This window comes from Somniosus microcephalus, chromosome 31 (assembly GCF_052327205.1).
Source record: "Somniosus microcephalus isolate GS21.2 chromosome 31, FLI_Smic_1.0, whole genome shotgun sequence".
In the NCBI taxonomy this organism is placed as follows: Eukaryota; Metazoa; Chordata; class Chondrichthyes; order Squaliformes; family Somniosidae; genus Somniosus; species Somniosus microcephalus.
This window is the reverse complement of record NC_141017.1, coordinates 38,200,856-38,214,088: the sequence shown is the minus strand read 5'-3', so window position 1 is coordinate 38,214,088 and position 13,233 is coordinate 38,200,856. Positions and strand designations below refer to the sequence as shown.

Here is a 13,233-nt window from a genome sequence, read left to right as displayed (position 1 = left end):
CTGGGAGAGCCGAGTTCTGCCGAGTTGCATAGGTTCCTCTTCGGCGCTAACAGGTGGACTCGGGGGTACTTGGAAACTCTTGGTCAGATTCGAAACACCGGAAGATCTCACCTCTGTGGAAGTAGTGAATCTCCTCTCTCTACCATGCTCCCGGAGGCGGTTATCCACTCTGATGGCAAGGGAGTTGAGCGTGTCAAGGTCCTCCGGAACCTCTCTGGACACCAGTTCATCTTTGATAGATTCGGAGAGGCCATGAAGAAACGTGGAGAGAAGGGCCTCGGTGTTCCAGCGGCTCTCCGCAGCGAGTGTGCGGAACTCAATGGCGAAGTCGGCTACGCTACAGTTGCCCTGGCGCAGATTCAAAAGTCTCTTAGCTGCCTCCCGTCCACTCACAGGATGGTCAAAGACTTTGCTCAACTCTTCGACGAAAAGGAGAATGTCCGAGCAGACGAAAGATTGCTGCTCCCAGATAGCGGTAGCCCAGGCGAGAGCTTTTCCCGAGAGTAGTGATATGATGAACGCTACCTTAGAGCGGGGTGATAGGAACATGGAGGGTTGGAGTTCAAAAACTAGGAAGCACTGGGTCAAGAAGCCGCGACACTTGCCCGGATGACCGTCATAGCACTCTGGCGCGGGTAGGCGAGGCTCTAGGTGAGTCTGGAGATCGGCGACCGGTGGGGTAGCACCCAAAGGAACTGACTGAGGAGGAACATCCTGAGCAGAAGCCACAGCGGCTGGGTGTTGAATGGTCTGAGTCCACGTATCTACCTTGTCCGAAATACTTTGGAGAAGTTGCTCAAGGCGGCCGAGGAAAGCACCTTGATGGGAGAGAATAGAACGAAGTTCCACCATCACTGCTGGGTCCATACTGGCTCAGTCTTGCTGTCAGGGCGAGGCTGGTTCTGGACCCAAGTGCAGACAGATGAGGCGAGAAGCAGGTATGCAGTCTTAAATAAAAGTACTTTACTGGAATCACACAGGTAAACAGTTACAAACATAGGAGCTCAAGACAAGCTACCACTTGGCAAACGGCTAGTCAAGACTGAGCACAGAGGGAAGAAACCACAGAACTTAAATAAAAGCAAAAACAGGTGAAACCGATAAACCTGATAAAAGGCAGTTAAGTAAACTAGTAACAATTTAGCAAAGGGAAACAAACAAGTGAAGGTGCCATCTAGGGGTTACTGAGGGAACTAACCGGCACCTCACAGATCGGGGGGGGGGGTGGCGGTGAGTCTGATCGGGGGGGGTGAGTCAGATCGGGGGGAGTCTGATCGGGGGGGGTGTGAGTCTGATCGGGGGGGGGGTGAGTCTGATCGGGGGGGTGTGAGTCTGATCGGGGGGTGTGAGTCTGATCGGGGGGGGTGTGAATCTGATCGGGGGGGGGTGAATCTGATCGGGGGGGTGTGAGTCTGATCGGGGGGTGTGGGTCTGATCGGGGGGGTGAGTCTGATCGGGGGGGGGGTGAGTCTGATCGGGGGGTGTGAGTCTGATCGGGGGGTGTGAGTCTGATCGGGGGGTGTGGGTCTGATCGGGGGGGGGTGTGAGTCTGATCGGGGGGGGTGAGTCTGATCGGGGGGGGTGTGAGTCTGATCGGGGGGGGGGTGAGTCTGATCGGGGGGTGTGAGTCTGATCGGGGGGTGTGGGTCTGATCGGGGGGGGTGTGAGTCTGATCGGGGGGGTGTGGGTCTGATCGGGGGGGGGTGAGTCTGATCGGGGGGGGTGAGTCTGATCGGGGGGGGTGAGTCTGATCGGGGGGTGTGAGTCTGATCGGGGGGGGTGTGGGTCTGATCGGGGGGGGTGTGGGTCTGATCGGGGGGGGTGTGAGTCTGATCGGGGGGGGTGAGTCTGATCGGGGGGGGTGTGAGTCTGATCGGGGGGGTGTGAGTCTGATCGGGGGGGTGAGTCTGATCGGGGGGGTGTGAGTCTGATCGGGGGGGTGTGAGTCTGATCGGGGGGTGTGAGTCTGATCGGGGGGTGTGGGTCTGATCGGGGGGTGTGGGTCTGATCGGGGGGGGTGTGGGTCTGATCGGGGGGGGTGTGAGTCTGATCGGGGGGGGTGAGTCTGATCGGGGGGGTGAGTCTGATCGGGGGGGGTGTAAGTCTGATCGGGGGGTGTGAGTCTGATCGGGGGGGGATGTGAGTCTGATCGGGGGGGGGTGTGAGTCTGATCGGGGGGTGTGGGTCTGATCGGGGGGTGTGAGTCTGATCGGGGGGTGTGGGTCTGATCGGGGGGGTGTGAGTCTGATCGGGGGGGGTGAGTCTGATCGGGGGGGGTGAGTCTGATCGGGGGGGTGAGTCTGATCGGGGGGGGGTGTAAGTCTGATCGGGGGGTGTGAGTCTGATCGGGGGGGGGGTGTGAGTCTGATCGGGGGGGTGTGAGTCTGATCGGGGCGGTGTGAGTCTGATCGGGGGGGGGTGTGAGTCTGATCGGGGGGGGTGTGAGTCTGATCGGGGGGGTGAGTCTGATCGGGGGGGTGAGTCTGATCGGGGGGGGTGTGAGTCTGATCGGGGGGGTGAGTCTGATCGGGGGGGTGTGAGTCTGATCGGGGGGTGTGAGTCTGATCGGGGGGGGTGTGAGTCTGATCGGGGGGGGTGTGAGTCTGATCGGGGGGGTGTGAGTCTGATCGGGGGGGTGAGTCTGATCGGGGGGGGTGTGAGTCTGATCGGGGGTGTGAGACTGATCGGGGGGGTGTGAGTCTGATCGGGGGGGTGAGTCTGATCGGGGGGTGTGAGTCTGATCGGGGGGTGTGAGTCTGATCGGGGGGGGGGGGTGAGTCTGATCGGGGGGGGTGTGAGTCTGATCGGGGGGGGGGTGTGAGTCTGATCGGGGGGTGTGAGTCTGATCGGGGGGGTGAGTCTGATCGGGGGGGTGAGTCTGATCGGGGGGGTGAGTCTGATCGGGGGGGGTGTGAGTCTGATCGGGGGGGTGAGTCTGATCGGGGGGGGTGTGAGTCTGATCGGGGGGGGGGTGTGAGTCTGATCTGGGGGTGTGAGTCTGATTGGGGGGTGTGAGTCTGATCGGGGGGGGTGTGAGTCTGATCGGGGGGTGTGGGTCTGATCGGGGGGGGTGTGAGTCTGATCGGGGGGGGGTGAGTCTGATCGGGGGGTGTGAGTCTGATCTGGGGGTGTGAGTCTGATCGGGGGGGGGGTGTGAGTCTGATCGGGGGGTGTGATGAAACTGGCTATCCTAAAACTCTTCAACTTGGTTCTGAGTGTCGGTTATTTCCCTGATATCTGGAACAAAGGACTCATAACGCCCATATACAAAAGTGGGGACAAAATCGACCCAAACAACTATCGAGGCATCTGTGTAAACAGTAACCTGGGGAAGGTATTCTGTAGCATCATAAACAAAAGACTTATAAACTTCCTTGAGGAGCACAATGTCTTGAGTAAAAGCCAAATTGGATTCCTGCCAAACTATAGAACATCCGATCATATCTTCACCCTACAGACCCTAATTGACAAACACGTTCACAATAACAAAAGCAAAATCTACGCATGCTTTGTAGATTTCCAGAAGGCTTTCGACTCCATCTGGCATGACGGTTTATTCCTGAAACTTATCGAAAGTGGGGTAGGAGGGAAAACATATGATGTAATTAAATCAATGTATACAAACAACAAATGTGCAGTTAAAATTGGAGACAAACAAACAAAATACTTCCCACAGGGGCGGGGGGTGACGCAGGGCTCGCCAATCTCACCGACACTCTTTAATATTTACATAAATGGATTGGCAAAACTACTTGAACAATCTACAGCACCCGGCCTCACCCTATATGAATCCAAGGTTAAATTCCTCCTCTATGCAGACGACCTGGTTCTGCTGTCACCTACTAAAGAGGGGCTACAGCAAAACCTGGACCTGCTGGAGTCGTACTGCCAGACTTGGGCCCTGACAATAAATCCCCAAAAAACCAAAGTCCTTGTGTTCCAGCAAAGATCCAAACATCAGGGACCCAAAATAAATTTCACAGTAGGAACAACCAAAATTGAACAAACCACTAACTACACATACTTGGGCTTAAAAATCAGTTCTACGGGAAACTTCAAACTGGCTGTGAATGAACTGAAAGAGAAAGCAAGAAGGGCTTTCTATGCCATCAAAAAATCAATCCAAATAGAAATCCCAATTAGCATTTGGCTCAAAATTTTCAAATCAGTAATTGAACCAATTGCACTCTATGGCAGTGAGGTATGGGGACCGCTAACTCAACAAGAATTTGCAAAATGGGACAAACACCCAATTGAGATCCTACATGCAGAATTCTGTAAAAGTATCCTCCGGACTCAAAGGAAAACAGTAAACAATGCATGCAGGGCGGAACTAGGCCAATATCCATTAATAATCACTATCCAAAAAAGAGCCACCAAATTTTGGAATCACCTACAAATGAGCAATCCCCAATGCTATCACTACGACGCCCTGAAATGCCAAGAGCTGACCATAAAGAAGAATACCCTCAGTCAACTAGTCCTGGGACTCAGTGAAGTAACTACTAACAATACTAACAATAACCAGCCCCAGGACAGTGACAGGGTAACACAAAGAATTCGACCCAACACAATCGTCGCTAAGCAAAAGGAAAAATATCTGACATATTGGGCAGAAACAACAAAAACCCAAAGCAAACTCAATTGCTACTTGGCCCTAAACAGACAATACAACATAGCTGATTACCTGACCATGGTAAAGGATAACAAACTGAGAAGAACCTTGACAAGGTACAGACTTAGCGAACATAGCCTAGCGATCGAAAAAGGCAGACACAGGCAGACCAGGCTGCCAAGAGAGGACAGGATATGCTCTCACTGCAGTCAGGGAGTGGTGGAGACAGAGATGCACTTCCTCACAGCTTGTGGAAAATATCAGGGCATCAGGGAGAATTTCTACCAAAAATTCTCACAAATATGCCCTGATTTCAGAAATCTGAATGACAACCAAAAACTCCCATTCCTACTGGGAGAGGAGAGAAGCTGTGTAACGCTGGCGGCGCACTATGTTGCAGCTTGCCATGAACAGAGGGACAACCAGTAAGCTAAGAAAAAAATATATATAAACAATACGAATGTATATTTATACACTCAGGGATATACCTGTTTATACACTGTATGAATAGAACTGCGTTTATGTGCTGAACCATAAATGTATTTTGATGCTTTGGCAACATAAGATGTAACTTATCATGCCAATAAAGCGATTTAAATTGTAAATTAAATTGTAAATTGTAAATTGTGAGTCTGATCGGGGGGTGTGGGTCTGATCGGGGGGTGTGAGTCTGATCGGGGGGGGGTGAGTCTGATCGGGGGGGGTGTGAGTCTGATCTGGGGGTGTGAGTCTGATCGGGGGGGGGTGAGTCTGATCGGGGGGGGGTGTGAGTCTGATGGGGGGGTGTGAGTCTGATCTGGGGGTGTGAGTCTGATCGGGGGGTGTGAGTCTGATCGGGGGGTGTGGGTCTGATCGGGGGGTGTGAGTCTGATCGGGGGGGGGGTGAGTCTGATCGGGGGGGGTGTGAGTCTGATCGGGGGGTGTGAGTCTGATTGGGGGGTGTGAGTCTGATCGGGGGGGGGGTGAGTCTGATCGGGGGGTGTGAGTCTGATTGGGGGGTGTGAGTCTGATCGGGGGGGGGTGAGTCTGATCGGGGGGGTGTGAGTCTGATCTGGGGGTGTGAGTCTGATCGGGGGGGGGTGTGAGTCTGATCGGGGGGGGGGTGTGAGTCTGATCGGGGGGTGTGAGTCTGATCGGGGGGGTGTGAGTCTGATCGGGGGGTGTGAGTCTGATCGGGGGGGTGAGTCTGATCGGGGGGGGTGTGAGTCTGATCTGGGGGTGTGAGTCTGATCGGGGGGGGTGTGAGTCTGATCGGGGGGTGTGAGTCTGATCGGGGGGGTGAGTCTGATCGGGGGGGGTGTGAGTCTGATCGGGGGGGGTGTGAGTCTGATCGGGGGGTGTGAGTCTGATTGGGGGGTGTGAGTCTGATCGGGGGGGGTGTGAGTCTGATCGGGGGGGGTGTGAGTCTGATCGGGGGGGGTGTGAGTCTGATCTGGGGGTGTGAGTCTGATCGGGGGGGGTGTGAGTCTGATCGGGGGGGGTGTGAGTCTGATCGGGGGGTGTGAGTCTGATTGGGGGGTGTGAGTCTGATCGGGGGGGGGGGTGAGTCTGATCGGGGGGTGTGAGTCTGATCGGGGGGGTGTGAGTCTGATCGGGGGGGGTGAGTCTGATCGGGGGGGGTGTGAGTCTGATCGGGGGGGGTGTGAGTCTGATCGGGGGGTGTGAGTCTGATTGGGGGGTGTGAGTCTGATCGGGGGGGGGTGAGTCTGATCGGGGGGTGTGAGTCTGATTGGGGGGTGTGAGTCTGATCTGGGGGGGGTGTGAGTCTGATCGGGGGGGATGTGAGTCTGATCGGGGGGTGTGAGTCTGATTGGGGGGTGTGAGTCTGATCGGGGGGGGGTGAGTCTGATCGGGGGGGTGTGAGTCTGATCGGGGGGGGGTGAGTCTGATCGGGGGGTGTGAGTCTGATCGGGGGGTGTGGGTCTGATCGGGGGGGTGTGGGTCTGATCGGGGGGGTGTGGGTCTGATCGGGGGGGGGTGAGTCTGATCGGGGGGGTGTGGGTCTGATCGGGGGGGGTGTGAGTCTGATCGGGGGGGTGTGAGTCTGATCGGGGGGGTTGTGAGTCTGATCGGGGGGTGTGGGTCTGATCGGGGGGGGTGTGAGTCTGATCGGGGGGTGTGGGTCTGATCGGGGGGTGTGGGTCTGATCGGGGGGGTGTGGGTCTGATCGGGGGGGGTGTGAGTCTGATCGGGGGGTGTGGGTCTGATCGGGGGGGTGTGGGTCTGATCGGGGGGGTGTGGGTCTGATCGGGGGGGGGGTGAGTCTGATCGGGGGGGTGTGGGTCTGATCGGGGGGGTGTGGGTCTGATCGGGGGGGTGTGAGTCTGATCGGGGGGGGGGTGAGTCTGATCGGGGGGGTGTGGGTCTGATCGGGGGGGTGTGGGTCTGATCGGGGGGGTGTGAGTCTGATCGGGGGGTGTGAGTCTGATCGGGGGGTGTGGGTCTGATCGGGGGGGGTGTGAGTCTGATCGGGGGGGGTGAGTCTGATCGGGGGGGTGTGAGTCTGATCGGGGGTGTGAGTCTGATCGGGGGGGGGGTGAGTCTGATCGGGGGGGTGTGGGTCTGATCGGGGGGTGTGAGTCTGATCGGGGGGTGTGAGTCTGATCTGGGGGTGTGAGTCTGATCGGGGGGGTGTGAGTCTGATCGGGGGGGTGTGAGTCTGATCGGGGGGGTGTGAGTCTGATCGGGGGGGGTGTGAGTCTGATCGGGGGGGGGTGAGTCTGATCTGGGGGTGTGAGTCTGATCTGGGGGTGTGAGTCTGATCGGGGGGGGTGTGAGTCTGATCGGGGGGGGTGTGAGTCTGATCGGGGGGGGTGTGGGTCTGATCGGGGGGTGTGAGTCTGATCGGGGGGGTGAGTCTGATCGGGGGGGGGGGTGTGAGTCTGATCGGGGGGGGTGTGAGTCTGATCGGGGTGGGGTGTGAGTCTGATCGGGGGGTGTGAGTCTGATCGGGGGGGGTGTGAGTCTGATCGGGGTGGGTGTGAGTCTGATCGGGGGGTGTGAGTCTGATCGGGGGGTGTGAGTCTGATCGGGGGGGGTGAGTCTGATCGGGGGGTGTGAGTCTGATCGGGGGGGGGTGTGAGTCTGATCGGGGGGGGTGAGTCTGATCTGGGGGTGTGAGTCTGATCGGGGGGTGTGAGTCTGATCTGGGGGTGTGAGTCTGATCGGGGGGTGTGAGTCTGATCGGGGGGTGTGAGTCTGATCGGGGGGGGTGTGAGTCTGATCGGGGGGGGTGTGGGTCTGATCGGGGGGTGTGAGTCTGATCGGGGGTGGTGTGAGTCTGATCGGGGGGGGGTGTGAGTCTGATCGGGGGGGGTGTGAGTCTGATCGGGGGGGTGTGAGTCTGATCGGGGGGTGTGGGTCTGATTGGGGGGTGTGAGTCTGATCGGGGGGGGGGTGTGAGTCTGATCGGGGGGTGTGAGTCTGATCTGGGGGTGTGAGTCTGATCGGGGGGTGTGAGTCTGATCGGGGGGGGGGTGAGTCTGATCGGGGGGTGTGAGTCTGATCGGGGGGTGTGGGTCTGATGGGGGGGTGTGAGTCTGATCGGGGGGGGTGTGAGTCTGATCGGGGGGTGTGAGTCTGATCGGGGGGGGGTGTGAGTCTGATCGGGGGGTGTGAGTCTGATCGGGGGGTGTGAGTCTGATCGGGGGGGGGGGGTGAGTCTGATCGGGGGGTGTGAGTCTGATCGGGGGGGGGGGGTGAGTCTGATCGGGGGGGGTGTGAGTCTGATCGGGGGGTGTGAGTCTGATCGGGGGGGGGGGTGTGAGTCTGATCGGGGGGGGTGTGAGTCTGATCGGGGGGGGGTGTGGGTCTGATCGGGGGGGGTGAGTCTGATCGGGGGGTGTGAGTCTGATCGGGGGGGTGAGTCTGATCGGGGGGGGGTGTGAGTCTGATCGGGGGGGGGTGTGGGTCTGATCGGGGGGGGGTGAGTCTGATCGGGGGGTGTGAGTCTGATCGGGGGGGTGAGTCTGATCGGGGGGGGTGTGAGTCTGATCGGGGGGGTGAGTCTGATCGGGGGGGTGTGAGTCTGATCGGGGGGGGTGAGTCTGATCGGGGGGGGTGTGAGTCTGATCGGGGGGGGTGAGTCTGATCGGGGGTGGTGTGAGTCTGATCGGGGGGGTGAGTCTGATCGGGGGGGTGAGTCTGATCGGGGGGGTGAGTCTGATCAGGGGGGGTGTGGGTCTGATCGGGGGGGGTGAGTCTGATCGGGGGGGTGAGTCTGATCGGGGGGGTGAGTCTGATCGGGGGGGGTGTGGGTCTGATGGGGGGGTGTGAGTCTGATCGGGGGGTGTGAGTCTGATCGGGGGGTGGTGTGAGTCTGATCGGGGGGTGTGAGTCTGATCGGGGGGTGTGAGTCTGATCGGGGGGGGGTGTGAGTCTGATCGGGGGGGGTGTGAGTCTGATTGGGGGGGTGTGAGTCTGATCGGGGGGTGTGAGTCTGATCGGGGGGGGTGTGAGTCTGATCAGGGGGGGGTGTGAGTCTGATCGGGGGGGTGAGTCTGATCGGGGGGGGGGGTGTGAGTCTGATCGGGGGGTGAGTCTGATCGGGGGGGTGAGTCTGATCGGGGGGGTGAGTCTGATCGGGGGGGTGAGTCTGATCGGGGGGGTGAGTCTGATCGGGGGGGGGGGTGTGAGTCTGATCGGGGGGGGGTGAGTCTGATCGGGGGGGGTGTGAGTCTGATCGGGGGGGTGTGGGTCTGATCGGGGGGGGGGTGTGAGTCTGATCGGGGGGGGTGAGTCTGATCGGGGGGGTGGTGTGAGTTTGATCGGGGGGGGTGAGTCTGATCGGGGGGGGGTGTGAGTCTGATCGGGGGGGGGTGTGAGTCTGATCGGGGGGGGTGAGTCTGATCGGGGGGGTGGTGTGAGTCTGATCGGGGGGTGTGAGTCTGATCGGGGGGTGTGAGTCTGATCGGGGGGTGTGGGTCTGATCTGGGGGTGTGGGTCTGATCTGGGGGGGGTGAATCTGATCGGGGGGGGTGAGTCTGATCGGGGGGGGTGAGTCTGATCGGGGGGGTGTGAGTCTGATCGGGGGGTGTGAGTCTGATCGGGGGGTGTGGGTCTGATCTGGGGGGGGTGAATCTGATCGGGGGGGGTGAGTCTGATCGGGGGGGTGTGAGTCTGATCGGGGGGTGTGAGTCTGATCGGGGGGTGTGAGTCTGATCGGGGGGGGTGAGTCTGATCGGGGGGGTGTGAGTCTGATCGGGGGGTGTGAGTCTGATCGGGGGGGGGGTGTGAGTCTGATCGGGGGGTGTGAGTCTGATCGGGGGGGGGTGTGAGTCTGATCGGGGGGGGTGAGTCTGATCGGGGGGGGGGTGTGAGTCTGGTGTGAGTCTGATCGGGGGGTGTGAGTCTGATCGGGGGGTGTGAGTCTGATCGGGGGGGGGGTGTGAGTCTGATCGGGGGGGGTGAGTCTGATCGGGGGGGTATGAGTCTGATCGGGGGGTGTGAGTCTGATCGGGGGGTGTGAGTCTGATCGGGGGGGGGGTGTGAGTCTGATCGGGGGGTGTGAGTCTGATCGGGGGGGGGGTGTGAGTCTGATCGGGGGGTGTGAGTCTGATCGGGGGGTGTGAGTCTGATCGGGGGGGTGTGAGTCTGATCGGGGGGTGTGAGTCTGATCGGGGGGGGTGAGTCTGATCGGGGGGGGTGAGTCTGATCGGGGGGGGTGAGTCTGATCGGGGGGTGTGAGTCTGATCGGGGGGGTGTGAGTCTGATCGGGGGGGGGTGAGTCTGATCGGGGGGTGTGAGTCTGATCGGGGGGTGTGAGTCTGATCGGGGTGGGTGTGAGTCTGATCGGGGGGTGTGAGTCTGATCGGGGGGTGTGAGTCTGATCGGGGGGGGTGTGAGTCTGATCGGGGGGGGTGAGTCTGATCGGGGGGTGTGAGTCTGATCGGGGGGGGTGTGAGTCTGATCGGGGGGGGGGTGTGAGTCTGATCGGGGGGGGTGAGTCTGATCGGGGGGGTGTGAGTCTGATCGGGGGGTGTGAGTCTGATCGGGGGGTGTGAGTCTGATCGGGGGGGGGTGTGAGTCTGATCGGGGGGGGTGAGTCTGATCGGGGGGGGTGTGAGTCTGATCGGGGGGTGTGAGTCTGATTGGGGGGTGTGAGTCTGATCGGGGGGGTGTGAGTCTGATCGGGGGGGGTGTGAGTCTGATCGGGGGGGGTGTGAGTCTGATCGGGGGGGGTGTGAGTCTGATCGGGGGGGGTGTGAGTCTGATCGGGGGGGGTGTGAGTCTGATCGGGGGGTGTGAGTCTGATTGGGGGGTGTGAGTCTGATCGGGGGGTGTGAGTCTGATCGGGGGGGGTGTGAGTCTGATCGGGGGGGGTGAGTCTGATCGGGGGGGGGTGTGAGTCTGATCGGGGGGTGTGAGTCTGATCGGGGGGGGGGTGTGAGTCTGATCGGGGGGGGGTGTGGGTCTGATCGGGGGGGTGTGAGTCTGATCGGGGGGGGGGTGAGTCTGATCGGGGGGGGTGAGTCTGATCGGGGGGGGGTGTGAGTCTGATCGGGGGGGGGTGTGGGTCTGATCGGGGGGGTGTGAGTCTGATCGGGGGGTGTGAGTCTGATCTGGGGGTGTGAGTCTGATCGGGGGGTGTGAGTCTGATCGGGGGGGGGTGTGAGTCTGATCTGGGGGTGTGAGTCTGATTGGGGGGTGTGGGTCTGATGGGGGGGTGTGGGTCTGATCGGGGGGGTGTGGGTTTGATCGGGGGGGGTTTGATTGGGGGGTGTGAGTCTGATCGGGGGGTGGGTTTGATCGGGGGGGTGGGTCTGATCTGGGGGTGTGAGTCTGATCGGGGGGTGGGTTTGATCGGGGGGGGGTGTGAGTTTGATCGGGGGGGGTGAGTCTGATCGGGGGGTGGGTTTGATGGGGGGTGTGGTGTGAGTCTGATCTGGGGGGGGGGTTTGATCGGGGGTGTGGGTCTGATCGGGGGGTGTGAGTCTGATCGGGGGGTGTGAGTCTGATCGGGGGGGGGTGTGAGTCTGATCGGGGGGTGTGAGTCTGATCGGGGGGGGCGTGTGAGTCTGATCTGGGGGTGTGGGTCTGATTGGGGGGTGTGGGTCTGATCGGGGGGGGGTGGGTTTGATCGGGGGGGGTTTGATTGGGGGGTGTGAGTCTGATCGGGGGGTGGGTTTGATCGGGGGGGTGGGTCTGATCTGGGGGTGTGGGTCTGATCGGGTGTGTGGGTCTGATTGGGGGGGGTGTGAGTCTGATCGGGGGGGTGAGTCTGATCGGGAGGGGTGAGTCTGATCGGGAGGGGTGAGTCTGATCGGGGGGGGTGAGTCTGATCTGGGGGTGTGGGTCTGATCGGGGGGTGGGTTTGATCGGGGGGGGGTGTGAGTTTGATCGGGGGGGGTGAGTCTGATCGGGGGGTGGGTTTGTTGGGGGGTGTGGTGTGAGTCTGATCTGGGGATGTGAGTTTGATCGGGGGGGGGGTTTGATCGGGGGGGTGAGTCTGATCAGGGGGTGGGTTTGATCGGGGGTGTGACAGTTTAAAAAGCTGACCTTCAGGCCTCTGCATCTCTTCCCCAGCTGTCATCAAGGATGAACCACAGCTCAGCATGTTTCAGCAGTTTGACAAGATCGTGCGAGGGGAGGGCTGGTCTGGCCTCTACCGGGGCATCACCCCAAACTTCATGAAGGTGGTTCCCGCTGTCAGCATCAGCTACGTTGTGTACGAGTACATGAAATTCTTCCTGGGCGTCACCTCAAAGTAACTGGATGCGGAGACCCCTGCCCTTTGAACGATTCTCATCCTCGTACTTGTCTTTATTCTGTGTCCTCTCCAATCAAAAAACTCGAGGAAAAAATATGGTATCCCAGCAAATTTGAAGAACGTTCTCCCTGATCCTCCATCGTCTACTCCAGTCTTAATTCCTTTTCCGTAGCAGTTCTGTTGTTTGACCCAACAATTCTCCAGTCACCGGCGTCTCTCCCAGGGGGAGCAGTCTCGCTGTGGAGCACCTGACTCTGGAGTACACCCCCGGATAAGGGCGGGGAGATAGTCTTTGGCCTCCTCTTGCAGGGTGTCGGACCAGATTCCCGATTCCCTCTTCACCCGAGGTGCACCAACTACACACACTTTACAGCAAGAGGAACTGAACTGGGCCACTGGAGATGGATGGGACCAGTGCAGACTGCCAGGGGCCGCTGAACATACTGGCCCGGCTAACTTGGTGCTGCATCAGGCACAGACAGGGTTTCTCACACTGCATGCTGCCCACACAGCTGGGCAACTTGGTAATGCATGAAATATCTACTGCTGAACGTGATGTCGAAACACTGTATGTATGTAATAATAGTTTAAATAATTTAATAAACTGGTTTGCTCTTAACCCCTCACTGCCCTTTCCTGAGGCTGGTCTGTGAACTGCAGAATTCCACGACCGCGAACCTCCTCGCTGTCCTCTCCACCGGGACATTCCAGGATTCACAACAGCAGCAACTTGCATTTATATATCACCTTTTAATGTAGTAAAACGTCCCAAGGCGCTCCGCACGAGCAATTATTAGACCAAAATTGACACTGAGACACACAAGGTGATATTCGGGCAGGTGACCAAAAGCTTGGAGCGTCTTAAAGGAGGAGAGATACGTAGAGAAGTGGAGAGGTTTAGGGAGAGAAT

At 59.3% G+C, this 13,233-nt stretch overlaps 1 protein-coding gene across 1 annotated transcript in view; it reads left to right on the top strand.

Annotated features, from left to right (window-relative positions):
* LOC147097768 (mitochondrial adenyl nucleotide antiporter SLC25A23-like) overlaps positions 1–12,942 on the top strand; it is a 76,335-nt gene extending 63,393 nt beyond the window's left edge. Inside the window, exon 10 of the mRNA XM_085971865.1 lies at positions 12,140–12,942. Within this exon, the coding sequence (XP_085827991.1) occupies positions 12,140–12,324 (185 nt within the window). The 3' untranslated portion in view covers positions 12,325–12,942. The remainder of the gene's footprint in view (positions 1–12,139) is intronic.
* Positions 12,943–13,233: the final 291 nt, after the last annotated feature.